Source organism: Dipodomys merriami, unplaced genomic scaffold (genome assembly GCF_024711535.1).
Source record: "Dipodomys merriami isolate MVZ:Mamm:240054 unplaced genomic scaffold, mDipMer1.0.p SCAF_42, whole genome shotgun sequence".
Classification (NCBI taxonomy): Eukaryota; Metazoa; Chordata; class Mammalia; order Rodentia; family Heteromyidae; genus Dipodomys; species Dipodomys merriami.
Window position 1 is genome coordinate 2,275,105 of NW_027205826.1, and position 23,982 is coordinate 2,299,086.

A 23,982-nucleotide genomic window follows, 5' to 3' on the forward strand; every position below is an offset into this window, starting at 1 on the left:
GTGTCTGGGTCTGACTGCCAGTGACTCATGGCGGCGGAGCGTCTCAGCTTGCCCGCCCGCCTGAGAAATGGGGTGCTTTTGGAGGGCGGCTGTGGGTCCTTGGATTCCGAGCAGGGACGTGGCAAGGTCATGGAAAAAGATGGGGAAGAGCCCTGGCCTCCCCGTCCACCTTTTCCGAGTGTCGTTACTCTCCCAGCCAGTCCCTCCCTCACCTAGCAAGCCCACGGGTCCCCCATGAACAGGACAATGTCAGCAAAAGCAGGAACAAGTGACATTTATTTCCAGATTGTCAAAGGGAAGTAAAACAAAACATAGCTTCAACGAGGACTGAGAAGAGGCATGGATGCTCCGGCCTCACCTGGAATCAGGGAACTACCTGTCCCTTCTCAGTGCCCTCTGGTTTAAGTTTCTAAACTCAAACTCAATTCTTCTTGCAAACATTTGAAATAAAAAAGACCAGCAGGGGGCACCCTTTCCCCAGGGTCAGGAATACCTTGCCTGCATCCTGCAGGCTTCTTGTATTCAAGTTGGCACCTGTTAATTCGAAAATGCCTAGGGGGCTAGAAATCTAACTCCATTGTGTATGGAGTGTATGCACCCCGTTTTGAAACTGTACCCTCAAACTCAACAAGCAACACAGAAACTTGCTAACCTGCTGGCAGGACTAACCCAAACTCAGCCCTCAGAAGGCTGATGCAAAATTCCTTAGGGATGCTCTCTCCCACAAGTGGATGGAGGCGGCTGGAGAGCATTTTCAGGTGATGGGTGGGCCTCGTGTGCTAGGCTCAGCGGCAAAAATTCTCCAGCACACAATGGCGGGAAGCCTGGGAGGGCTCAGTGGACAGGAAGTATGGATGGGCCAGAGCCATCTTGGCTGAGATCCGTTGGCTCGGATCATACTGCAGGAGTTGCTGAAAGGAAGGAAGCAGAAGCCGAGGCTGGGTGAGGCCTGGGGAAATCGGTCGCATCCCCAGTCCCAGACAGAGAGCCCAAGCCCGGGTGGCTGCCTTCAAACCTAGAACTGTACCAAGTTACTGTCCCCAGTGGGGGTGTGTGTGTGTGTGTGTGTGTGTGTGTGTGTGTGTGTGTGTGTGTGTGTGTGTGTGTGTGTGTGTGTGTGTGTGTGTGTGTGTGTGTGTGTGTGTGTGTGTGTGTGTGTGTGTGTGTGTGTGTGTGTGTGTGTGTGTGTGTGTGTGTGTGTGTGTGTGTGTGTGTGTGTGTGTGTGTGTGTGTGTGCTCATGTACCCGTGTGCACACACATGCATACCAATCCTGGGACTTGAACTCAGGGCCTGGGTACTATCCTCAGCTCTTTATGTTCAAAGCTAGTGCTCTACCACTTTGAGCCACAGTGCCACTTCCAGCTTTATGTTGATTAATTGGAAATAAGGGGCGTTTGGACTTGCCTGCACAGCTGGCTTTGGAACCATAAACCTCAGCTCTCAGCCTCCTGCGTAGCTAGGATTATAGGCATGAGCCACGGGTGCCTGGCTCCCCAGTGACTTGAGGCACTCCCAGAATCGGGGGACAGAGGGTCAGATCTAGCCCTGATTTATTCACTTGGGTCTCCTTCAGACAACCAAAGTCCAGTCCTTCCCCTTCCTTGCTGGGGGTCCCACAGGTCCCACACGCTGGGAAAAAACACATCTAAGGTGTCAGGAGACAGGCCCTAAGCCTGTCTAGAGTGCATACTTGAGGTGGACACTGCACATCCCAAGAGCAGGGAGAGAGGGAAGGACTCTGTCTTCTAGACCTGAAATCCAGGCAGAATGTTTCAGGACCCACGGCCATGGAGTCGCATGGGGAGGGCTAGGAGCCTGGCTGGAAGCATGTGTCATCCTGCCCGCACTGGGTTGGTAAAGCACACACACCAGTGTTTGGAGCAATGGACACCAGCCTAAGGATGACAATCATACCCAGCTTTCCCCTGGCCCAATATTACAGTGAAGACAGAAATGCTAGTCGGGCTAGTGTCTCACGCCTGTAATCCTAGCTACTCAGAAGGCTGAGATCTGAAGTTCATGGTTCAAAGCCAGCCTGGGGTGGAGAGGAACAGTCTGTGCGACTCTAAACTCGAATCAACCAGGGAAAACCAGGAAGTAATCCAAGTGGTAGAGTGAAATGGCCAAGTGAGCGGATGTGGCCCTGAGTTCAAGTCCAGTATAGGCACAAAGAAAAGAAAAGAAAAAGAAGTATTGCTCCAGGGCTTTGTGGATGAGGATGGCTGACTCCTTGAGGCTTTGTAGCAGCCTGGGGATGAGGACAGTGACAAGGGTCCAGGCGGCAGGGACGTGCTCTCCGGATAGCCCACATGATGTGAGGGCCAACCACCAAGCGAGGCATTATGGGAGATCTCGAGGCAGGAGGAGGTTTGGGGAAGCATATCCCGGGGTTCGTTCTACTTAGCTAGGGCAATGAAGGCCATAGGGAGGTATTCCGAGGCACAAGACAACTAGAGGGGAAAAAATGGGGAAATGGTGTGGCCTACAATCAAGGCCAACTAGAAAGGAGTTCTAACAGGAAAGATAAATATTGGACTTGGCCCCTGAGAAGCTTCTAGAATGAACAATCAATATACAAAGGGACAAGCCAAGTGTGTTCAAGGGTCAGGAAGGAGACGGGAGTTGGAGGGTGTTACGTAAGAGGCTGACTGGCAAGGCAAGTCCTCTGGTTGGAGGAGCCACGAGAGCTAGGGGCTGCCCGTGCCCGCGGGTACCTACCATGAGCAGGTCCTTGCCCTTGGGCTCCATATTGGGCACAATCTCCTCCAGCCTCCTGCTGGGCCACTTGGGGAAGCTGCTCTTATAGTCAGGCAGCTGGGTGACGCCTGGCCACGTGGTTTCATCGGGTGTCCCCAGGGTTCGAAAGATATGAAAGAGCTGGTCGATCTCAGAGTCTCCGGGAAACAGGACTTTACGCGTCATCTGAACAGGAAGCAGAGAGGGGGCAACCCTTAGTCATTACTGAACTCAGGACCAGTTAAGTGGCCAAACGAGAGGGATGGTTCAAGGTAGCCCATCCCGGACTACGCTTAGAATATTCTCGTCTTTTCTGGAATAAGGCTGGCTTCTGTAGTCCTTTAGCCAGTACCAGAAACCCCTCATTCCACAGGCTGCCCCACAGTAGCCCCGCCTCTTTTATGCAGCACTGGGATTTGTACTCAGGGTACTTTGAGTCACACACCCCACCCCAGGCCCTTTTCACATTGGTTATTTTTCAGACAGGGATTTGCATTTGTTTCTCTGGGCGTGGCATCTCCTGCCTAACTGGGATTACAGGTGTTTCCCACTGTGCCAGGCATGGGGCATTCTAGACAAGCTCCCTGCCGCTGAGTTTCATCCTTAGCATTTATTATTATTTTTTTTTGGTGGTACTAGAATTTGAACTGAGGGCTTCCTGCTTTCTAGGCAGGTTCTCTAACTCTCATGGGGCTTGAACTCTGGGTCTGGCGCTGTCCCTCAGCTCTTCAGTTCAAGGCTAGCACTCTACCACCTGAGCCACAGCGCCACTTCTAGTTTTCTGGTGGTTTATTAGAGAGAAGAGTTTCATGGCCTTTCCTGCTTGGACTGGCTTTGAACTGAGATCCTCAGATCTCAGCCTCCTGAGTAGCTAGGATTACAGGTGTGAGCCAACTGCACCCAGCTCCAGCTATTTTTTTTTTTAAATGGTTAGTTGGAGATAATAGAGTCCCTCAGACTTTTCCTCCCTCGTCTGGCTTCAAACTGTGATACTCAGCCTCCTGAATAGTATTATAGGTGTGAGCCACCTGTGGTCAGCTTAGAGGGGGTTTGTGGGTGGTGGTGGTTGTGGGGCTTGAACTCAGGGCCTGTGCACTGTCCCTGAGCTCTTTTTAATCAAAACTAGCACTCTACCACTTTGAGCCACAGCTCCATGACTTTTGATGGGTAACTGGAGATAAAAGTCTTTTCTTCCCATGCTGGCTTCGAACCACCATCCTCAAATCTCAGCTTCCTGAGTAGCTAGGATTATAGGCATTACTGACACCTGGCATTTGTTTGTTTTTGAGACAGGGTTGTACTATGTAGCCTAAGATGGCCAAGATTTTGCAATCCTTCTGCATCCACCTCCTGACAGCTGGGATTACAGGTGGGTACCACCACTCCAGATAAAAGACTTTTCTCTTGTTGTTTTGGTTTCGATTTTGCAATGCTGAGGATTGAGTTGCAAGGTCTTGATTAGGGTTAGTCAAGAGTTCTACCAGGAGATCCACCCCTCGCCCCCATACCCAGCTTGTCCTTACCATTTCTGCAAAGATACAACCAATACTCCAGATGTCCACAGCTGTCGAATAAAATTTGCTGCCCAAGAGGATCTCGGGGGCTCGATACCACAGTGTCACCACCTGCAGGGCCAAGAAAAGAACAGCATCATTCAGGGTTGTTGCATGTGTGGGTGACATCCTTCAACTCTCCTCTCCCCACTGGTCCCCGATACCTCGTGGGTATAGGTGCGCAGAGGTACCCCGAAGGCTCGAGCCAGTCCAAAATCAGCCAGTTTGATGGCTCCGAACTCATTAATGAGCAGATTCTGGGGCTTTAGGTCGCGGTGGATAACACGATGCGAGTGGCAGAAATTCACCCCCTGCAGCAGCTGGAAAAGGTAGCTCTGGAGAAACGAGCCGGAGACAGAGCCGCTAAGCAGATGGTGGTGGGCAGGGGTGGGTGGGGAGGGGTGTCACCTTGCCCTCCTGCCCTTTCCTGCCCACCTTGACTAAGTGCAGGGGGAGCTCCGAGACCGGGGTGGAGTCCATGTACTTCTTCAGGTCCTGACTGAGGAACTCGAACACCAGGTACAGCTTCTTCTCCTTGTGCACCACATCCAGCAGCCTGCCAGGGGAGATGCAGGTCGGGTCGGGATGTCCCAGGCCCCAGTTTCCCCACTTCCTGTCTCAGCTCACCTCACAATGTTGGGGTGCTTCAGTTCTTTGAGTAGAGAGATCTCTCTGATGGCAGTGCTGGGGACCCCCTCTGTCTCCCTGGAGTAAAAGAAAGAACAAGGTGGGCTCTAGTGCCTCACACCTGTAAGCGTAGCTACTCAGGAGGCTGAGATCTGAAGATCGCGTACAAAGCCAGCCCAGGCATGAAACTCTTAAATCTAACTACCAGAAAACTGGAAGTGGCACTGTGGCACAGAGTGGCAGCACACTAGCCTTGAGCTCAGAGACAGTGCCCAGTCCCAGCATTCAAGCCCTAGGACCAACAAAAAGAGAAAGAAAAGAATAGAAAGAAAGAAAGAAAGAAAGAAAGAAAGAAAGAAAGAAAGAAAGAAAGAAAGAAAGGAAGGAAGGAAGGAGGGAGGGAGGGAGGGAGGGAGGGAGGAAGGAAGGAAGGAAGGAAGGAAGGAAGGAAGGAAGGAAGGAAGAAAGAAGGAGCTGGGTGCCAGTGGCTCACGCCTGTAATCCTAGCTATTCAGGGGGCTGATATCTGAGCATATCGGTTCACTCTTTTTTTTTTTTTTTGTCAGTCGTGGGACTTGAACTCTGTGCTTGGGTGCTGTCCCTGCGCTCTTCAGCTCAAGGCGAGTGCTCTACCACTTGAGCCACAGTGCCACTTCCGTGAGGATCTCGGTTCAAAGCCAACCCAGGCAGGAAAGTCTGTGAGACTCTCATTTTCAATTAACCACTTAGAACACCGGAAATGGTGCTGTGGCTCAAGTGGTAGAGGGCTTGCCTTGAGCTGAAGAGCGCAGGGACAGTGCCCAGGCCCAGAGTTCAAGCCCATGAGTGATCAAAAAAGAAAGAAAGAAAGACCGGGTGCCGATGGCTCACGCCTGTAATCCTAGCTACTCAGGAAGCTGAGATCTGAGGATCTCGGTTCAAAGCCAACCCAGGCAGGAAAAGTCTGTGAGACTCTTATCTCCAATAAACCACTAGAAAACTGGAAGTGGCGCTGTGGCTCAAGTGGTAGCGCTCTCGCCTTGAGCTGAAGAGCTGAGGGACAGCGCCCAGGCCCAGAGTTCAGGCCCCACAACTGACCAAAAAAGAAAGAAAGAAGAGCACTGGGCATGGGCAGGAGCTACTTGTGGCCACAGGGTTGCTTGCCCACCAAGCTAAGGGCTGGTGAGGGGGCAGGGGGTTGGGACAAGGACAGATAAAGGTCACCCCAATGTGGTGAGGGGAGCACTTGGAAAGAGGCAAAGTGAAGCGAAGGGACTGGCCAGGGGGCCCAGGCCTGGGGCTCCTCCCTCCATGCCAGCACTCACAAGTCCAGCCTGATCTTCTTGAGGGCCACAAGCTGCCCAGTCTCCCTGTTCTTGGCTTTATACACCACCCCGTAGGTGCCCTCGCCAATCTTCTCCACCTTCTGGAATACATCCATGTCCGCCAAGCTACTTGGGAAACAGACGGTGCCTGGGCAGTCATGCCTTGCTCGCAGCACCCCTGCGGCTCCGTTCCAGTCTCTATAGAACACCCTGCCCAGTCCCCGACTGGCCTGCCCGGCTCCCCGTCCCCCCTGCCCGTAGCCCATCCTGACTGGAAAACCAGCTCCAGGCCAGAGCTGCCCCTCGCCCGGCCCAACCAGGCCCAGACCTAGGCCTCAGGCCCACTGGCCACCTACGGAATGCCGGAGGGACCAAACTTCTGCCTCCACTCCAGCCTCAGCGGAGGAGGCCAGGCCAGGTTCTGAGGGTATGAGACTGCCCAGAACGGCTCCCCCAGGGGCTGGTGACAGCCAAGGCGGAAGTCTGGGGGGAGGTGGGGGCAAGGCCTGGCTTCTCAAGGCTCAGTCGGCCCCCTAGGCCACAGGGCCGAGCCCAGGCCTACACTTGGCCTATTTTAACAACACTTGGCCCCCTTTGAGGGAAGACCCTCAGCAGGGGGACCCCCTGAGTTCGAGCCCTCCCCCTGTGGTAACCACAACCCCCCATATTCTCCCCTCAGAGTCCCAGCCCAAAGTTCACCAGAAAGCCTGAAGCAGGCTGCAGCCTCAATGGCAGCCGGGGGGCTGTGCGCCGAGGCTCCCCCTCCTGGCCGCAGCCGGCACTGCACCACGTGCACACAGGTCAGGCCTTTATCATCAAGGACCTTCTCCAATCCTCCACCCTCCTGAAGGAGGCACAGCCTCCCGACCGGGCGCCCTCCCTGGGAACTCCCCGGGGGGGGGGGGGGCAGACCCACTCTTATGTCCAGGGAAACACACACTGGGAGAAGGGACTGGAATAATGGTCCTGCCCCAGGAAGGTTCTCCGGCTCCAGGCAAAAGATGTCACGATGGCCACTTGGGGAAGCAGGGGAGGACCTACGCTGGGCAGTGGCTCCATGGGGAGGGGTGTGACCTTGGGAGCAGGTGTGTGTAGGGGGGACCAGTGGCTCCAGGGGGAGGGGTGTGGCCTGGGAGCCGGTGGGGGCTGCTAGGGCTTGAGCTTTCTTTCTTTTTTTTTTTTGTCAGTCGTGGGGCTTGAACTCTGGGCCTGGGCACTGTCCCTCAGCTCTTCAGCTCAAAGCAAGCGCTCTACCACTTGAGCTACAGCGCCACTTCCGGTTTTCTGGTGGTTTATTGGAGATAGGAGTCTCACGGTCTCTCCTGCCCGGGCTGGCTTTGAACCGCGATCCTCAGATCTCAGCCTCCTGAGTAGCTAGGATTACAGGCGTGAGCCACCAGCACCCGGCATTCTTTTTTTTTTTTATTTCCATTGGTCATGGGGCTTGAACTCTGGGCTTGGGCGCTGTCCCTGTGCTCGTCAGCTCAAGGCGAGTGCTCTACTGCTTGGGCCACAGCGCCACTTCCAGTTTTCTAGTGGTTTATTGGAGATAAGAGTCTCAGGGACTTTCCTGCCCGGTCTGGCTTTGAACTGTGATCCTCAGATCTCAGCCTCCTGAGTAGCTAGGATGACAGGCGTGAGCCACCGGTGCCCAGCTGGCTTGAGCTTTTTTTCTTTTGTGATCAGTAACTCAGTTTTATTTTCTGTGTTAACAACCATTAAAACCCCAAACAAAACAAGGGGCCCCTAGCACCCAAGGGCCAATGAAGAGAAGCCATTAGGTTGTCACCCTTAAGTAACAAGTACTTCTAGACTCTCTGTGCTAGGCAAGGATGCATTGCTTTGAAGGAGACCTAAGCTGCAACCTTGGGTCTGCTGCCCAGTCCACCTTCAGCAGGCAACAGGGGGCCCAACGCGCTGCATGGTCCGTATGACCAGGGCAACCTGTCCAAGGAAGCTGGTGAGGAAGCCCGGAGCAGGCGAGCGTCTCCAGCTGTCCAGTGTACGGCCATGGTGCTCGCGCTCACTGTGAGCTCCTTCCCCAGTGCTCCCTGGTGGGGCTCAGCATCTGGGGCCAGGGCCCCACGGGCGATTTCAGCTTCCAAAGGGGTCGGGAAGGGCACGCTGAGGGTGAACATGGGTGGTTGGACTCCAGGCCTTTCAGCGCAGGATGTAACGTCTCTGCCTGAATCCTGGTCTTATAATACACGTGCAATAGGGTGTGCTCCACCGGTTGTAACCTGTACTAAACCAGGATTGCCAGGACAGCAGCAGCTACTCTGGCTACGTTGGCCGTCGGCGCCAGGGGCTGCGTCTCCAGCGCCTGCGTCGGCTGTCTTCATGTTGGCGACCGCTCCGCCTTCCACCTGAGCTTTCTTATTGGCTGCTGTCCCTCTCTTGCAGATACAGTCTCTGCTCCTGGATGGCTTTTTCTAACAAGGGCAGATTCATTCCCTCCACACAGGTCAGCACCCGGGCCTTCACCAAGAAGCCACCATCTGAAAGACAAAACAACGCCAAGGCACTAGTAACTGGAGTGTCAGACATGTTCTGCCAGTGCCCCAAGCTGTTCCCCTGACTTGTTTGGACCTGAGTTATTTGTGTATGTGTGTGTGTGTGTGTGTGCACACATGCGCACGTATGCATACATGTGCAGTACTGTGGTCTGAGGACTTTCCCTGAGCTTTTTTGCTCAAGGCTGGCATTCTACCTCTTAAGCCATACCTCCAGTTCCAGCTGGTTAATTGGAGATAAGAGTCTCATAGACTTTTCTGCTGGGTTGCCTTTGAACTAAGATCCTCAGATCTTAGTCTCCTGAGTAGCTAGGATCACACATGTGAGCCACCATTTCCCAGCTGTTTTTGTTTTGTTTTGTCAGTCCTAGGGCTTGAACTCTGGGCCTGGGCACTGTCCCTCAGCTCTTCAGCTCAAGGCGAGTGCGCTACCACTTAAGCCACAGTGCCACTTCCAGTTTTCTGATGGTTAATTGGAGATAGGAATCTCACAGACTTTCCTGCCTGGGATGGCTTTGAACACCTTAGATCTCAGCCTCTTGAGTAGCTAGGATTACAGGTGTGAGCCTTAAACTCAAGAACTTGTACTTTCTTTTTTTTTTTTATTTTTTTGGGGGGTCCGGTTGTGGGGCCTGAACTCTGGGCCTGGGCGCTGTCCCTCAGCTCTTCAGCTCAACGCTAGCGCTCTACCACTTGAGCCACAGCGCCACTTCTGGCTTTTTTTCTTTTTTCTTATGTGGTGCTGAGGAATCGAACCCAGGGCCTCATGCATGCAAGGCAAGCGCTCTACCACTGAGCCACCTTCCCAGCCCAAGACCTTGTACTTTCAAGGCAGGTCTTCTTTTTATTTTGTTTAGGGGGTCTCTCATTATGTCATTATGCCCAAGCCAGAGTGGACTGCAATCTTCTACTTGGGTTTCCCATATAGTTGGGTCGACAGGTGTGTCACCACACCCTGCCATTGTACTTCTAATATTGTGGAATGACAGGTACCAACCAGTAGGCCCAGTCATTGGTTGAGATTGAGTCTTATGAACTTTTTTTTTTTGTACAGGCTGGTCTCCAATGATGATCTAGATTACAAGCTTGAGAGCTTAAGCCACTATGCCTGAAGACATTAAAAAAATTTTTTTTTCCTTGCCTCTGCCCCTTGGAGCGCTCCAATGAGAATAATACTCAGTGTTCTACAACATTATTTGATTTGTTTTTTGCCAGTCCTGGGGCTTGAACTCAGGGCCTGGGCGTTGTCCCTTAGCTTTTTCTCTCAATGTTGGCACTGCTCCACTTCTGGCATTTTTGCTGGCTAACTGTATATCAGAGTCTCACAGACTTTCCTGCCTGGGCTGTCTTTGAACCATGATCTTCAGATCTCAGCCTCCAGATTAGGTAGGATTAGAGGCGTGAGCCACTGGTGCCACACTAGCTGGATCTTCGTTTTTTGGTTCATTGGGTTAGAGTTTCTATGTAGCCCATGTTGACCTCAAACTCATGATCCTCTTGCCTCACCCTCTCCAGTGCTGGGATTACAGGTGTGCAATACCACATCTGGCTGTAGGAAGTAGCTTTAGAGATATGATAGTCATAAGGGACAAGGTAGGCAATGCCATTAGTCCATTTGCAAAAGGCTCGTGGAGACTGAATGAAAAGAACCATGAAAAAAACCTGGCATCAGTGGCTCAGGTCTGTAATTCTAGATATTCAGGAGGCTGTGATCTGAGGATCCCAGTTCAAAGACAGCCCAGAAAGAAAAGTCCTCGTGAGATTCTTATCTCCAATTAACCACCAGAAAACCAGAGTGGTACTGTGGCTCAAAGTGGTACAGTCCTAGCCTTGTAAAAGCTCAGCGATAGTTCCCAGGCCCCGAGTTCAAGCCCCGGGACTAGCACAGACATACACATACCAAAAAAAAAAAAAGTTGAGGAGGGCCTGGGAATGTGGTTTAGTGGTAGAGTGCATGCATGCATGATGCCCTGGGTTCAATTCCTCAGTACGACATGCACAGAAAAAGCCAGAAGTGGCACTGTGGCTCAAGTAGTAGAGTGCTAGCCTTGAGCAAAAAGAAGCTCAGGGACAGTGCCAAGGCGCTAAACTCAAGCCTCAAGACTGGCCAAAACCCCCCCCAAAAAAACAACCAAAAAAAAAAAAGTCAGGTGTAGGACAAAAGTAAACGAATGGCAATTGGGGCAGGAAGGATAGGAGGCAAGGGCTGGAATGGGACCTAAGGCCCACTGTGGGAAAGAGAAGGAGGAAGCAAACTCTGAAGTCCCAAGTCTGTAAGTCTGGGGGATGGACAGAAGGATGGGGCAATGAGAGGTAAAAGGGCAAAGATACTGAGCAGCAGCAGGGGTGAGTCAATCTGGAAAATCCAGGTCCAAGGTGCAGGGTGGGGATGGAAGGAAGAAGTAGAGTAGAGGTGAGCCATGGTGCAACTGGCTGGCGGCAGGAAGAGGAGACGGGTGTGCCAGGCTGAATCAAAGGAGCTGGCGGGTTCTGGTTCTACATCTGGGCTTTGGGGGCAGAGGGAAAGGGGTGTGGGTGGCTTGGGAGCTTAAACAAGCCCAGTGGCAGAACCTGCCGGTTTGGATAAAGGCCAGGTTTCAGCTAAGATCCGGAGAGATAGGGCATTGGAAGTGGGAGACAAATATACAGACGTTTCTAAGTGTAGGAAGAACGGGGGTGAGGAGCAAGAAGATAGGAACACCAGGGACTCGCGGTGATAACAGGAGGAAGCCATCTTGATGTCACTGCCACCAAGTGACTTTTTGTTGTTGTTGTTTTTGATCCTGGTATCAGAGCTTGACTTCAGAGCCTCATGCTCTGGCTTAGCTTTTCCTGGTCATATCTGCTGTTTTACTTTTTTTTGTTGTTAGTCCTGGAGCTTGAACTCAGGGTCTGGGTACTAGCCCTGAGCTTCTTTTGTGCAAGGCTAGCACTCTACCGCTTGAGCCACAGCGCCACTTCTGGCTTTTTCTGATTATGTGGTACTGAGGAATCGAACCCAGGGCTTCATGCATGCTAGCCAGGCACTCTACCACTATGCCACATTCCCAGTCCCTGGCGTTCCATCTCTTGAGCCACACTTTTTTTTTGTCGGTCGTGGGGCTTGAACTCTGGGCCTGGGCACTATCCCTGCACTCTTCAGCTCAAGGCAAGCACTCTATCATTAGAGCCACAGTGCCACTTCCGGTTTTAGTGGTTTATTGGAAATAAGAGTCTCACAGAGCCAGGCACTGCTGGCTCATGCCTGTAATCCTAGCTACCTACTTAGGAAGCTGAGATCTGAGGATTGTGGTTCAAAGCCAGCCAGGACAGGAAAGTCTGTAAGACTCTTATCTCCAATAAACCACTCAAAAACCAGAAGTGGTGCTATGGCTCAAGAGGTAGAGTGCTTACCTTGAGCTGAAGAGCACAGGGACAGCGCCCAGGCCCAGAGTTAAAGCCCCATGACAGACAAAAAAAAAAAAAGAGTCTCATGGACTTTCTTGCCTGGCCTGGCTTTGAACTATGATCCTCAGATCTCAGCCTCCTGAATAGCTAGGATTACAGGCGTGAGCCCATTGGTGCTCAGCCATGGAAAGACTTTTATGTGAATTTAACCAGCCAAAGGTGAAAATGGAGATGTGGCTGAAGTGGTAGAGAATGATCAAAAAGCCAAGGGAGAGCTCAAAAGCCCTAAATTTAAGCCCTAGTGTCAACGTGCACCGATGGACAGACAGACAAAGGTATACAGACACACATAAGAAAATGGGCGCTGGGGGCTGGGAAGGTGGCTCAGTGGTAGAGCACTTGCCTTGCATGCATGAGGCCCTGGGTTTGATTCCTCAGCACCACATAAGCAAAAAGAAAAAAAGCCGGAAGTGGCGCTGTGGCTCAAGTGGTAGAGCGCTAGCCTTGAGCTGAAGAGCTGAGGGACAGAGCCCAGGCTGAGTTCAGGCCCCACAACTGGACCGCCCTCCCCCCCAAAAAAAAGAAAATGGGCGCTGGTGGCTCAGGCCTATAATCCTAGTTACTCAGGAGGCTGAGATCTGAGGGTTGAGGTTCAAAGCCAGCCCAGGCAGGAAAGTCTGTGAAACTCTTATCTCCAATAAACCACCAGAAAACCGGAAATGGCACTGTGGCTCAAGTGGTAGAGTGCTCGCCTTGAGCTGAAGAGCTGAGGGACAGCGCCCAGGCCCAGAGTTCAGGCCCCAGGACAAAAAAAAAAAGAAAAGAAAAGAAAAGAAAAGAAATGCGTGCCTTTTCTCCCTGTGCCCACTTTCCCATGGTGCCTCTCTTCACTCTCACCTTCTTTCCTGATCTTGGTATCATAAGGCTGGGGTGCTTTGAATCCAGTAATACTTGTTTCCCAAGAGTCCTGGAAAGCACTTGACCAGATGGTAGCTGACACATTCCAGGCCCATTTCCAATTGCTAAGTCACTCAAAGGAGGCTGGGCCAGCTCAGGACTCAAAGGGAAGCAGGTTTGGGGGTGTGGCTTACTTACCCTTCTGGTGCTCCAGCTCCCCAAGGACCATGTACAGGGAGCCCACCTGGGCCTGGAATGGCTCTACCAGCCTGGTACACACAAGCACCTGGTGCTGATCCGACCCACGCTGAGCCCTCAGAGTCACACGTGACTGTGTCATGTCATACAGGCACAACCTAGATGGTGAAGAGGGCACAGTCACTCCTACCCCACACAGCACCATCCCCAGGTTCAAAGGTTTGGGGAGGCCAGAAATTCACGATCTGCTGCCAGTTCCAGCTTTTTACTGCTGGTTCCCTGGAGATGAGTCTGCACAGATTTATCTGCCCCAGCTGGCTTTGAATCTTGATTCTCAGATCTCAGCCTTTTAAGTAGTTAGGATTACAGGCATGAGTCACCTTAGTGGTACTTTTTGATGAGCTGAAGTGTTTTTGCTAATGTCCAAGTATATTCTTTTTCCCCTTTTTCTTCTTCTTCTTGTTTTGTTTTGTTTTTTGTCGGTCATAGGCCTGGGCGCTGTCCCTGAGCTCTTCAGTTCAAGGCTAGTACGCTACCACTTGAGTCACAGCACCACTTCTGGCTTTTTCTGCTTATGTGGTGCTGAGAAATCGAACCCAGAGCCTCATGCATGCAAGGCAAGCACTCTACCACTGGGCCACCTTCCCAGCCCCTCTTCTTCTTTTCTTAGACTTTTTGGTTTGTGTGTCTTACCCAAGAGATTTTTATCAACTGCAAAAGCATGAAGAAATGTTCCCAGTTATAATCCTGACCGGGGATTATACTTGTAATCACAGCACCTGAGAGACTGAATTAGGAGGATTATGAGTAGAAGATCAGCTTGGACTATTGAGCGAGATCTTGTGTCAAAAACCAAAACTGGGGGCTGGGAATATGCCCTAGTGGTAGAGTGCTTGCCTAGCATGCATGAAGCCGTGGGTTCCATTCCTTAACACCCCATAAACAGAAAAAGCCGGAAGTGGTGCTGTGGCTCAGGTGGTAGAGCGCTAGCCTTGAGCTGAGGGACAGCACCCAGGCTCAGAGTTCAGGCCCACAACCGGACCCAAAATAAAAAAAAAAACAAAAAACAACAATAGGCATGTGTTCAAGAAATGAGCTGCTGGGCAATTTTGTCCTTGTTCAAACATCATTGCACCTAGACAATGGCTTGGTACATAACTAGGCTATGTGAAGGAGCCTCTCGCTCCTAGGCCACACTTCTGTGCTGCATGTTACTATACTGAATGCGCAGCTGAGACACAGCAGTATTTATTATCTAAATACAAGTAGAGATAGAAAAAAAAAGTACAGCAATTTCTCAGCATTTGTATAATTTCATGGCACCACTGTCAAACGTGGAGTCTATTGTTAATTCAAATATACATTGCATGACTGTGCATCCACAATGAAATAAAATAGGCCTACGTAGCCGGGCAATGGTGGCTCATGTCTATAATTCTAGCTACCCAGGAGGCTGAGATCTGAGGATTGCAATTTGAAACTAGTCTAGGAAAAAAATCCAACTAACCAGAAAGACAAAAAAACACCCAAAAGCTGGGCACAGGTGGCTCACATCTGTATTCCTAGTTACTCAGGAGGCTAGGATCTGAGGATCTCAGTTCAAAGCCAGCCCAGGCAGCAAAGTCAATGAGACTTATCTCCAATGAACCACCAGAAAACCAGAAGTGGTGCTGTGGCTCAAGTGGCAGAGTGCTGAAGAGCTGAGGGACAGTGCCCATGCCCAGAGTTCAAGACCAACAACTGACAAAAAAAAACAAAAACAAAAACAAAATCAACAAACACCCAGAAGTAGAGGTGTGGCTCAAGGGGTAAAGTGTCAGCCTTGAGCATCCTTGTGCAGTGCTCTCCCTGGCTGACTGGGGCTGACCTGCATAACCAGGAAGCTGCTGCAGGAAGGACTGAGAATGGCTTCCTCCTCATTTAGTCTCTGGGATCTCATGACTGTGCTCTAAGGAGCCTCCCACAGCCCTGCAGAAAAAGACATGTCTAGGAGAGTCAGCACTAACTCTCCAGCTGTGTGAATGAAGGTATCACCTGAGGGTAGATCCATCGGCTCTGGAGGAACCTCTGGATGACCAGAGTAACCTGCAGACCCCTGAGCCAGAACCACCCAGGTAAGCTGCTAAGCTGTCTTCACATTCTTTTTTTTTTTTTTTGTCGGTCGTGGGGCTTGAACTCTGGGCCTGGGTGCTGTCCCTCAGCTCTTCAGCTCAAGGCGAGCGCTCTACCACTTGAGCTACAGCGCCACTTCCGGTTTTCTGGTGGTTTATTGGAGATAGGAGTCTCGCGGTCTTTCCTGCCCGGGCTGGCTTTGAACCGCGATCCTCAGATCTCAGCCTCCTGAGTAGCTAGGATTACAGGCGTGAGCCACCAGCGCCCGGCTTGTCTTCACATTCTTAACCTACACTGCGAAGCCAGAACATCTTCTGTCACTTCGCTGTCAGTCACTTGGGGCAATGTGTCACATAATGATATGCACCTATCGGCAGGAGTATATCCACCCACCCAGATACATAACCGTATACACATAGATGAGAGAGCAGAGAAGGACAGTTTTAGAGATAGCAGTGATCATTGGTATAACAGGATGACAGGTGGGCTGGGAAGGTGGCTCAGTGGTAGAGTGCTTGCCTAGCATGCATGAAGCCCTGGGTTTGATTCCTCAGTACCACATGAACAGAAAAAGGCAAAAGTGGTGCTGTGGCTCAAGTGGTAGAATGCTACCCTTGAGCAAAAAGAAGCTCAGGAACAGTGCTCAGGCCCTGAGTTCAAGCCCCAGGACGGCAAAAAAAAAAACAAAAACAGGATGATAGGTGATTTTTTTTTTCTCATTTTCTTTACCCCTTTATGGAATGTCTACGTGTGTGTGTGTGTGTGTGTGTGTATGTGTGTGTGTGTGTGGTGAACTCAGAGCCTGGACACTGTCCTTTAGCTTTTTTGCCCAAGGCTGCGGTTCTACTACTTGAGCCACATCTCCATTTCCCACTTTTTTGGTGGTGAATTGGAGATAAGAGCCTCACACACAATCCTGCCCCTAACTTTCCTACATGTTTTTTTTTTTTTTAACAATCAATGAAAATTAAGTTTTTGGTGTATGCCAGTTGAGCCACAGCTTTTTCTTTTTCTTTCTTTTTTTTTTTTTGGGGGGGGGTCCGGTCATGGGGCCTGAACTCTGGGCCTGGGCGCTGTCCTTCAGCTCTTCAGCTCAAAGCTCTACCACTTGAGCCATAGCACCACTTCCGGCTTTTTTTTGTCTGCTTATGTGGTGCTGAGGAATCGAACCCAGGGCCTCATGCATGCAAGGCAAGCGCTCTGCCACTGAGCCACCTTCCCAGCCCAGCCACAGCTTTTTCATAGCCAATCAGAGATAAGAGTCTCACGGACTTTCCTGCACAGGCTAGCTTTGAACTGTGATCCTCCGCTTTTTTTTTTTTTTTTTTTTTGCGGGGTCCGGGCGTGGGGCCTGAACTTTGGGCCTGGGCGCTGTCCCTCAGCTCTTCAGCTCAAGTCTAGCGCTCTACCACTTGAGCTACAGCGCCACTTCCGGCTTTTTTCTTATGTGGTGCTGAGGAATTGAACCCAGGGCCTCAGGCATGCAAGGCAAGCGCTCTACCACTGAGCCAACTTCCCAGCCCTGATCCTCCGCTCTCTACCTCCTTGAGTAGCTGGGATTACAGGCATGAGGTGTCCAGCCTGGCCTTTCTAATAATTAGACAAAATTATAATGAAACTATTTGAACCATGTTCAGGGGGACAGTATTCTCGCCACTCATGTGAGACAACCACCACACTTACCTGCCGAACGTTCGAAGGGTGCCGCCGTCAGGAACAAGGCCAGCACCTACCTCCCAGGGGAGGTAATAGATCCCGGGTTTGGGCAGCATCCTTCACAGACAGGAGTTCTGAAGATTCCTGATAAACCACAAGACAGACATCAGCAGAAACATGAGACAGGTAAGATCTGGAAAGCTAGCTCCAATGAGCTAAGTTATGCAATTTAAAAAATTTCATGACACTTTTTTTGGTCAGTTTTGGTGCTTGAACTCGGGACCTGGGTGTTGTCCCTGAGCTCTTTTGCTCAAGGCTAGAGCTCTACCACTTTGAGCCATAGCTCCACTTCTAGTTTCTGAGTGGTTAACTGAGATAAAAGTCTCACAGGACTTTTTTGTCTGTCTGGCTTGCATCCTCGATGCTCAGATCTCAGCCTCCAGAATAGCTAGGATTACAGGCGTGAGCCACTGGAAACTGGTGCAGTCCTCTTTCTTATCTTCTCCTTCCTTCCTTTTTTCCTCCTCCTCCTCCTCCTCTTCCTCTTTCTCTTCCTTCTCATCCTTCTCTTTCTCCCTCTCCCTCTCCTTCTCCCCCCTCTCTTTATGCTAATTCTAGGGCTTGAACTCAAGGCCTCACACTCTTGCTTAGCTTTTGTGCTTAATCCTAGAACTCTACCACTTAAACCACACTTTTTTTTTTTTGGGTAACACTGGAGTCTGAACTTAGGGACATGGGCTTACTGGACGTTTTAGCCTATTCTTAACAGCTTAAGGTATTATATATTTATCAAATTAATGCTCATTTAATAAGATTTAATGAAAACCCTTTGCTAAATAGTCACCTGCTAAGAAGCCAAGCCATGGAAGCACATACCTAGAATCCCAGCACACAAGAGGCTGATGCAGTGATTATCCTGAATTCAAGATTAGCTTGGGTTATATAGTGAGACCCTGTATCTACCCACTCCCTCAAAGATAACATTGTTATGGACTAAAGGACATTTTAAACAATGGAGTGCTTCTTTTTATTAATTTACTTCTATTATTATTATTTTTATTTTTATTATTATATTATATTATTATTATTATATTTATTATTATTACTTCTATTAATATTATTATTACAATTCTGGGAATTGAACCCAAGGGCAACACTCCTAGCTCTTCAACTATTGCTTGATCAAACAAGCAATTAGCAGTTGGGACAAAGCTACATAGTAATTAAATAATCCTCAGATCCCTGTAGAAAACAGATGTTGCAAACTTTAGTCCTGCAATTTAATATACCTTAGACTCTTGCACAATTGGTTTTAATATCCTCTAATGAAGATGTCATCAGGGAGTATTGCCGGTCAATGTGCACTGGCTGGTTCAAGACAGCATGCTAAAACAGAAGCAAACAAATAAATAAATAAACAGTGTGCCAAGACTGGGTTTGGCTCTAAAGCTCAGGAGCAACTGGCCAAGGCCTCACTGGATCCCATTTCCCAAAATGCAGACATTCTGTATCCCCGCGGCCAGGTGTCACAGCTGACCCTGTCACCAGAAAGGAGAATGTTCTGAGTCATAAGGCATGATAGACAAACAAAAAGGTAAAAGAAAACACAAACCAAGATGAGTGCTCATATCTTATGCCTATAACCCTAGCTCGTGGTTCAAATTCAGTCTGAGCAGTAAAGTCCAGAAGATTCCATCTCCAAAATAACCAGCAAAAAGCTGGAGACATGAGGGCTGGGATGGTGGCTCAGTGGTAGAGTGCTTGCCTTGCATGCATGAGGTCCTGGGTTCCATTCCTCAGCACCACATAAGCAGAAAAAGCTGGAAATGGTGCTGTGGCTCAAGTGGTAGAGTGCTAGCCTTAAGCTGAAGAGTTGAGGGACAGCACCCAGGCCCAGAGTTCAAGCCCCACGACCAACCAAAAAAAAAAAAAGCTAGAGACATGGCTCAAGTGGTGGAGCAAGCAAGTCAAGTGAGCATGAGGACTTGAGTTCAAACACCTGTACTGGGGGAAAATTAAAAAATAAGAAAAGAAGCTGGGCGCTGGTAGCTCACCCCTGTAACCCTACCTACTCAGAGATCTGAGGATCACAGTTCAAAGCAGGGAAGTCCTTAAGACTCTGTCTCCAATTAATTGCCAAAGAGCTAAAAGTGGAGCCATGTGACTCAAACACAAAAGCTCAGGACAGTGCCTAGGCCTGAGTTCAAGCCCAAGGATATGCACCAAGAAAAAAAAAAAATCATTTTCTTTTTGTGGTATTGAGATTTGTGCTCAGAGCCTTAGGCATGCTCTATCACTGGAGCCATGTGCCCAGCCCCAGAATCTTCTTAAAATTAATTTTGCAGCTGGGTGCTGATGGCTCATGCCTGTAATCCAAGCTACTCAGGAGGCTTAAGGACTGTGATTCAAAACCTAGTCTGAGCAGTTTCCTGCTGAGTGTCTGTGAGACACTAATCTCCAATTAACCAGTAAAAAATAATAGAAATGGAGCTATGGTGCAAGTGATAGAGGACCAGCCTTGAGGGAAAAAGCTCACAGACAGCACCCAGGCCGTGAGTTCAAGCCCCAGAACTGGTGCATGCATACGTGCATGCTGTCACAACAAATCTAAGAAAGTAACGCAGTTGGGTGCTATCTATAATGTGCCAGTAATGGGGCTTCAACTCAGGGTCCTGAACTCTCACTTGGGTTTTCTGCTCATAGCCAGCTCTCTACTCACTTTTCGCTGAAATGGGAGATAAGTCTCACTAGACTTTCCTGCCCTGGGCTGATTTCTTTTTTTTTTCTCTTTTTTTGGTCGGTCGTGAGTCTTGAACTCTGGGCCCAGGTGCTGTCCCTTATCTCTTCAGCTCAAGGCGAGTGCTCTACCCCTTGAGCCACTTCTGATTTTCTGGTGGTTCATTGGAGATAAGAGCCTCATGGACTTTTCTGCCTGGGCCGGCTTTGAACAGCAATCCTCACATCTCAGCCTCCTAACTAGCTAGGATTACAGGTGTGAGCCACTGGTGCCCATCCCTGAGCTGATTTCAAAACCTCAATCCTCAGATCTCAGCCTCCTGAGTAGCTAGGAGCATAGGTGTGAGTGGTTCTGTTTTAAACTAGAAAAAAATTGTGCTAAAGGAGACCACTGGACAATGTGCAAAACCATGAAGATTTGATAACCATGTTGCATTGATGCTAAGTTATCTTACCTGGTAATTGTTCTGTAGATGCCCTTAATTTTTAGGAACTATAGCCTGCAGTATTTACAAGCAAAGGAGAACTTCTGCAGTATTTTCTCAAATAGTTGGAAAACAGGAAACAAGTAAACAGAGTTGACCTGCAGGAGACAGCCATGCCAAACGTTAACTAGTGAATCTAGGTGAAAGGTATATTGCTTCTGTGTTTAACTCTTGCAATTATCCTGTAAGTTTGCAAATATTCCACCAAGTCCATCTAAAAGCTTAACACCAAGTACACTCACTGTCGTTATTACAGCCTGAATGACCAAGCACAAGTGACAAAGGTTCAGTTCAAAGACTTCATTTTTTTTTTTTTTTTTTGGTTCCGGTCATTGGGCCTGAACTCGGCCTGGGCACTGTCCCTCAGCTCTTCAGCTCAAGGTTAGCGCTCTACCACTTGAGCCACAGCGCCACTTCTGGTTTTCTGAGTGGTTTATTGGAGATAAAAGTCTCATGGACTTTTCCTGCCCAGGCTGTCTTAACTCAACTGTATCTGATCAGCAGTTTATGTTGATTGTATTTGGAGCACTATGTTTTGATGAGAGGAACAGAACTCCACAGACTGAGCTAAAAGATACATGGAGATATTAAAAAACAGCCCCAGGAGCCAGGTGCTGGTGGCTCACACCTGTATTCCTAGCTACTCAGGGGAGAGATGGGATGATGGATGTTTGAAGCCAGTCCAGGCAGTAAAGTCCCTGATATTCTTATGTAATAGAGTGCCTACTTGCCTAGTAAGCTAATAAACTGAGGCATGAGTTCAAACCCAGTACCTCTAAAAGCTTTTTTTTTTTTTTTTTTTAAAGAAAAACAGCCTCAATAACTTTCTTGTGTAGGTTTATTAGAACTTGAGGCCCAAGGAACAAAAGAAACAATGATCTAGTCTTTAATTTTTTTATACTTGTGTTCATTGTGAGGCTTTCTATATTAATATTTTAATACATGGTAAGTCATGGTAGTACAATGTGGAACACTTGTTCAGATACAAAGTTCTTGTTCATTATCAGCAACCTCAAAAAGAATGCATGGGACTTTTATTTTTATTTTGTGATACTAGTAATGGGGCTTGAACTGAGGGCCCGGGCACTGTCCCTTAGCTTTTTCCACTTAAGGCTGGTGGCGCTACCACTTGAATCATACTTCCATTTCTTGCTTTTTGGTCATCAGTTGGAAATGAGTGTCTCATGGACTTTCCTGCCCAAGCTGGCCATGAACTGTGATACTCAGAGTAGCTAGGATTACAGGTGTGAGCCACTAGCACCTTTAAATTTCCTTAAAATTTGCTTTTGAGGTAAAAACTTATTCGTTTTACCTTACTTCCAGTACTGTCACTGCAAAAAGGGATTACATATGCCGTTGATTTTTACAAGGGCAAACTAGGGCCGGGCGCTGGTGGCTCATGCCTGTAATCCTAGCTACTCAGGAGGCTGAGATCTGAGGATCTCGGTTCAAAGCCAGCCCGGGCAGGAAAGAGAGACCGTGAGACTCCTATCTCCAATAAACCACCAGAAAACCGGAAGTGGTGCAGTAGCTCAAGTGGTAGAGCGCTCACCTTGAGCTGAAGAGCTGAGGGACAGCGCCCAGGCCCAGAGTTCAAGCCCCACAACCGACAAAAAAAAAAAAAAGGCAAACTAGGGAGAGGTAAAGAAGATGCACAGTGGTTCTATATTTGCTAAAGTGGCAGGAGGTCAAAGATAACTAAAACACATAAACAAGTTGGCATTTAGCGCATTTTTTTTTTGGTCAGTCAGGGGGCTTGAACTTTGGGCCTGGGTGCTGTCCCTCAGCTCTTCAGCTCAAGGTGAGCACTCTACCTCTTGAGCCACAGCACCACTTCTGGTTTTCTGGTGGTTTATTGGAGATAGAGTCTCACAGGCATTCCTACCCAGGCTGGCTTTAAACTGTGATCCTCAGATCTCAGCCTCCTGGGTAGCTAGGATTACAACTACCAGGACCCTGCTCATTTAGTGATTTAACGGTGCTAATAACACAAGAAGTCTGCATTCCAAGATCTCTTCAGAACAGCTCTCATGTTGTACTGGTGATTGGTCCCTAGGCCTGACTCACTAAACCATACCCCAGCCTAGGACTGCCAGCTGCAGGAAAAAAAGTGTTGCTGCCACGGGTTGGGAAGGTGGCTCAGTGGTGGTGTGCTTGCCTACCATGCATGAAGCCTTGGTTTCGATTCCCCAGTACCACACACACAATAAAAGCCCAAGTGGCGCTGTGGCTCAAGTGGCAGAGGGCTAGCCTTGAGCAAAAGCTCAGGGACAGCACCCAGGTCCTGAGTTCGAGCTCCACCACCCCAGGACTGAGTTCTCAGAATCACACACCAACGGAAAACCACTGCAAGCCCACACCTCTGGCAGCAACACCCCATTATCTTAACCTAAGAGCTCTTCCTCTTTGACCAGGTTCCCTAATCTCTGACGGTTCTAGAATCTCCTAGAACTTCCTTTCACCAATAAGCTCTCCACCTCTGGGCTTTGCACTGTCCCTGGGCTCCTTTCGCTCAAGGCGAGCGCTCTACCACTTGAGCCACAGCGCCACTTCCGGCTTTTCCCATTAGGCGGTGCCGAGGAATCGAACCCAGGGCTCGTGCATGGTACCGCTAAGCCACATTCCCAGCCCCAGTCTCTTCAGCCTCCTTCCCCTTCTCATTTCCGGGAAAGGTTGAGCGCGCGGACCCGGAAGCCTCGAGCGGGCGAGGCTGGAATCCCCCGGAGCAGGCGCAGTACCTCAGCGTACCCTTGGTCCCGCCCCCACCCACACAGCCAACCAATCCGATCCGGGCGTGCCTAAGGGCGCCGGTTTCCGCGATCACGTGACGCGGCCGAGCCGCGATTGCCGCGGGCGCCTCCTCCCCGCCCCGTTCCTGCCCCCTTCCCTGGACAAATTCTCGACCTTCTACCTGTGTCCCCTTGGCTCGGAGCCGCTCGGGAGCCTCCCCCGGCGGGTTCCCGGGGATTCGCCGGCTCCGCGGGCGTTCCCGGCGCGGGCGCCGCCTCCTCGCCGTCCTCCCCCGCCCGGCGTGGCCGGGTCACGCGCGGCGCGGCGGCGGCGGGGAGGGAGGCGGGGCCGCGCGGGCCGGGCGGGGCGGGCCGGCCGGGCGGGGCCTGGCGTCGTCGAGGGGGACCGCTCTTAAGGCTGGGCACCAGCTGGAGTGGCAGAGTCGGACTTGGCCGCCATCGCTGCTGCTCCGTCCTCCGCCGCTGGCACTGGCCGACACCATGAACCCCGACCTGCGCAGGGAGCGGGCCTCCGCCACCTTCAACCCGGAGCTCATCACACACATCCTGGACGGGGGCCCCGAGAACACCCGGCGCCGTCGGGAGATCGGTGAGTGCGGCCGGCCGAGCCTCCCCGCCCCACCCCCACCCCCACCCCCCGCCAGGCTTGGGACCTCACCTTGGGGAGGAACGGAGGAGGGCGCTGTGAGGTTTAGGGGGGAGCCCCCACTAGTGAGGGCGTCCTGTGGCTGGGTTGGAGGGGGGGCACACCGCCCTTTATTCAGACCTGCTGATTGAGAGGTGATGTCAGTCTTCTTCTTCTTCACTCTCTTTGCAGAGGACTTGATTGTGAATGACCCAGATTTCCAGCATGAGGACTATAACTTCCTCACTCGCAGCCAGCGTTATGAGGCGGCTGTCAAGAAGAGTGCCATCATGGTAAAGAAGATAAGGGAGTTTGGCATTGCAGACCCTAATGAAATCATGTGGTTTAAAAGGTAGGTATGCTTTTAATTTAGCCCGGGGCAAAATACTCCAAGTCCAGAC

General features: G+C 50.4%; 3 protein-coding genes across 6 annotated transcripts in view; 1 reads left to right on the forward strand and 2 right to left on the reverse strand.

The window, feature by feature from the left end:
* Positions 1-258: 258 nt before the first annotated feature.
* Positions 259-6,538, reverse strand: Cdk3 (cyclin dependent kinase 3). Its single transcript, XM_069993274.1, has 7 exons — positions 6,223-6,538; positions 4,919-4,996; positions 4,727-4,847; positions 4,456-4,626; positions 4,262-4,363; positions 2,721-2,924; positions 259-911 (listed from the first exon to the last, which is right to left on the reverse strand). Exons 1-7 carry the CDS (start codon positions 6,486-6,488, stop codon positions 786-788), a joined length of 1,068 nt encoding a protein of 355 aa, XP_069849375.1. The 5' UTR covers positions 6,489-6,538; the 3' UTR covers positions 259-785.
* Positions 6,539-8,357: 1,819 nt separating this feature from the next.
* On the reverse strand, positions 8,358-23,266 carry Ten1 (TEN1 subunit of CST complex). 3 transcript variants are annotated; one of them, XM_069992966.1, is made up of 6 exons: positions 23,118-23,266; positions 20,177-20,304; positions 18,275-18,371; positions 17,013-17,129; positions 13,218-13,375; positions 8,358-8,720 (listed from the first exon to the last, which is right to left on the reverse strand). In XM_069992966.1, the coding sequence occupies exons 4-6, from the start codon at positions 17,099-17,101 to the stop codon at positions 8,599-8,601; spliced, it is 369 nt and encodes a 122-aa protein (XP_069849067.1). In that variant the 5' UTR covers positions 17,102-17,129; positions 18,275-18,371; positions 20,177-20,304; positions 23,118-23,266; the 3' UTR covers positions 8,358-8,598. The 3 variants fall into 3 exon arrangements, with proteins under 3 accessions (XP_069849067.1, XP_069849068.1, XP_069849069.1); XM_069992967.1 differs by having other exon boundaries at positions 23,111-23,266; XM_069992968.1 differs by lacking the exon at positions 20,177-20,304.
* An 82-nt stretch (positions 23,267-23,348) lies between these two features.
* The window catches only part of Acox1 (acyl-CoA oxidase 1), a 28,382-nt gene continuing 27,748 nt past the window's right edge, over positions 23,349-23,982 (forward strand). The window contains exons 1-2 of one of the 2 annotated variants that reach the window (XM_069992965.1): positions 23,349-23,545; positions 23,774-23,933. In XM_069992965.1, coding sequence (XP_069849066.1) covers positions 23,437-23,545; positions 23,774-23,933 — 269 coding nt within the window. In that variant the 5' untranslated portion in view covers positions 23,349-23,436. The remainder of the gene's footprint in view (positions 23,546-23,773; positions 23,934-23,982) is intronic. The other variant, XM_069992964.1, reaches the window with a different exon arrangement.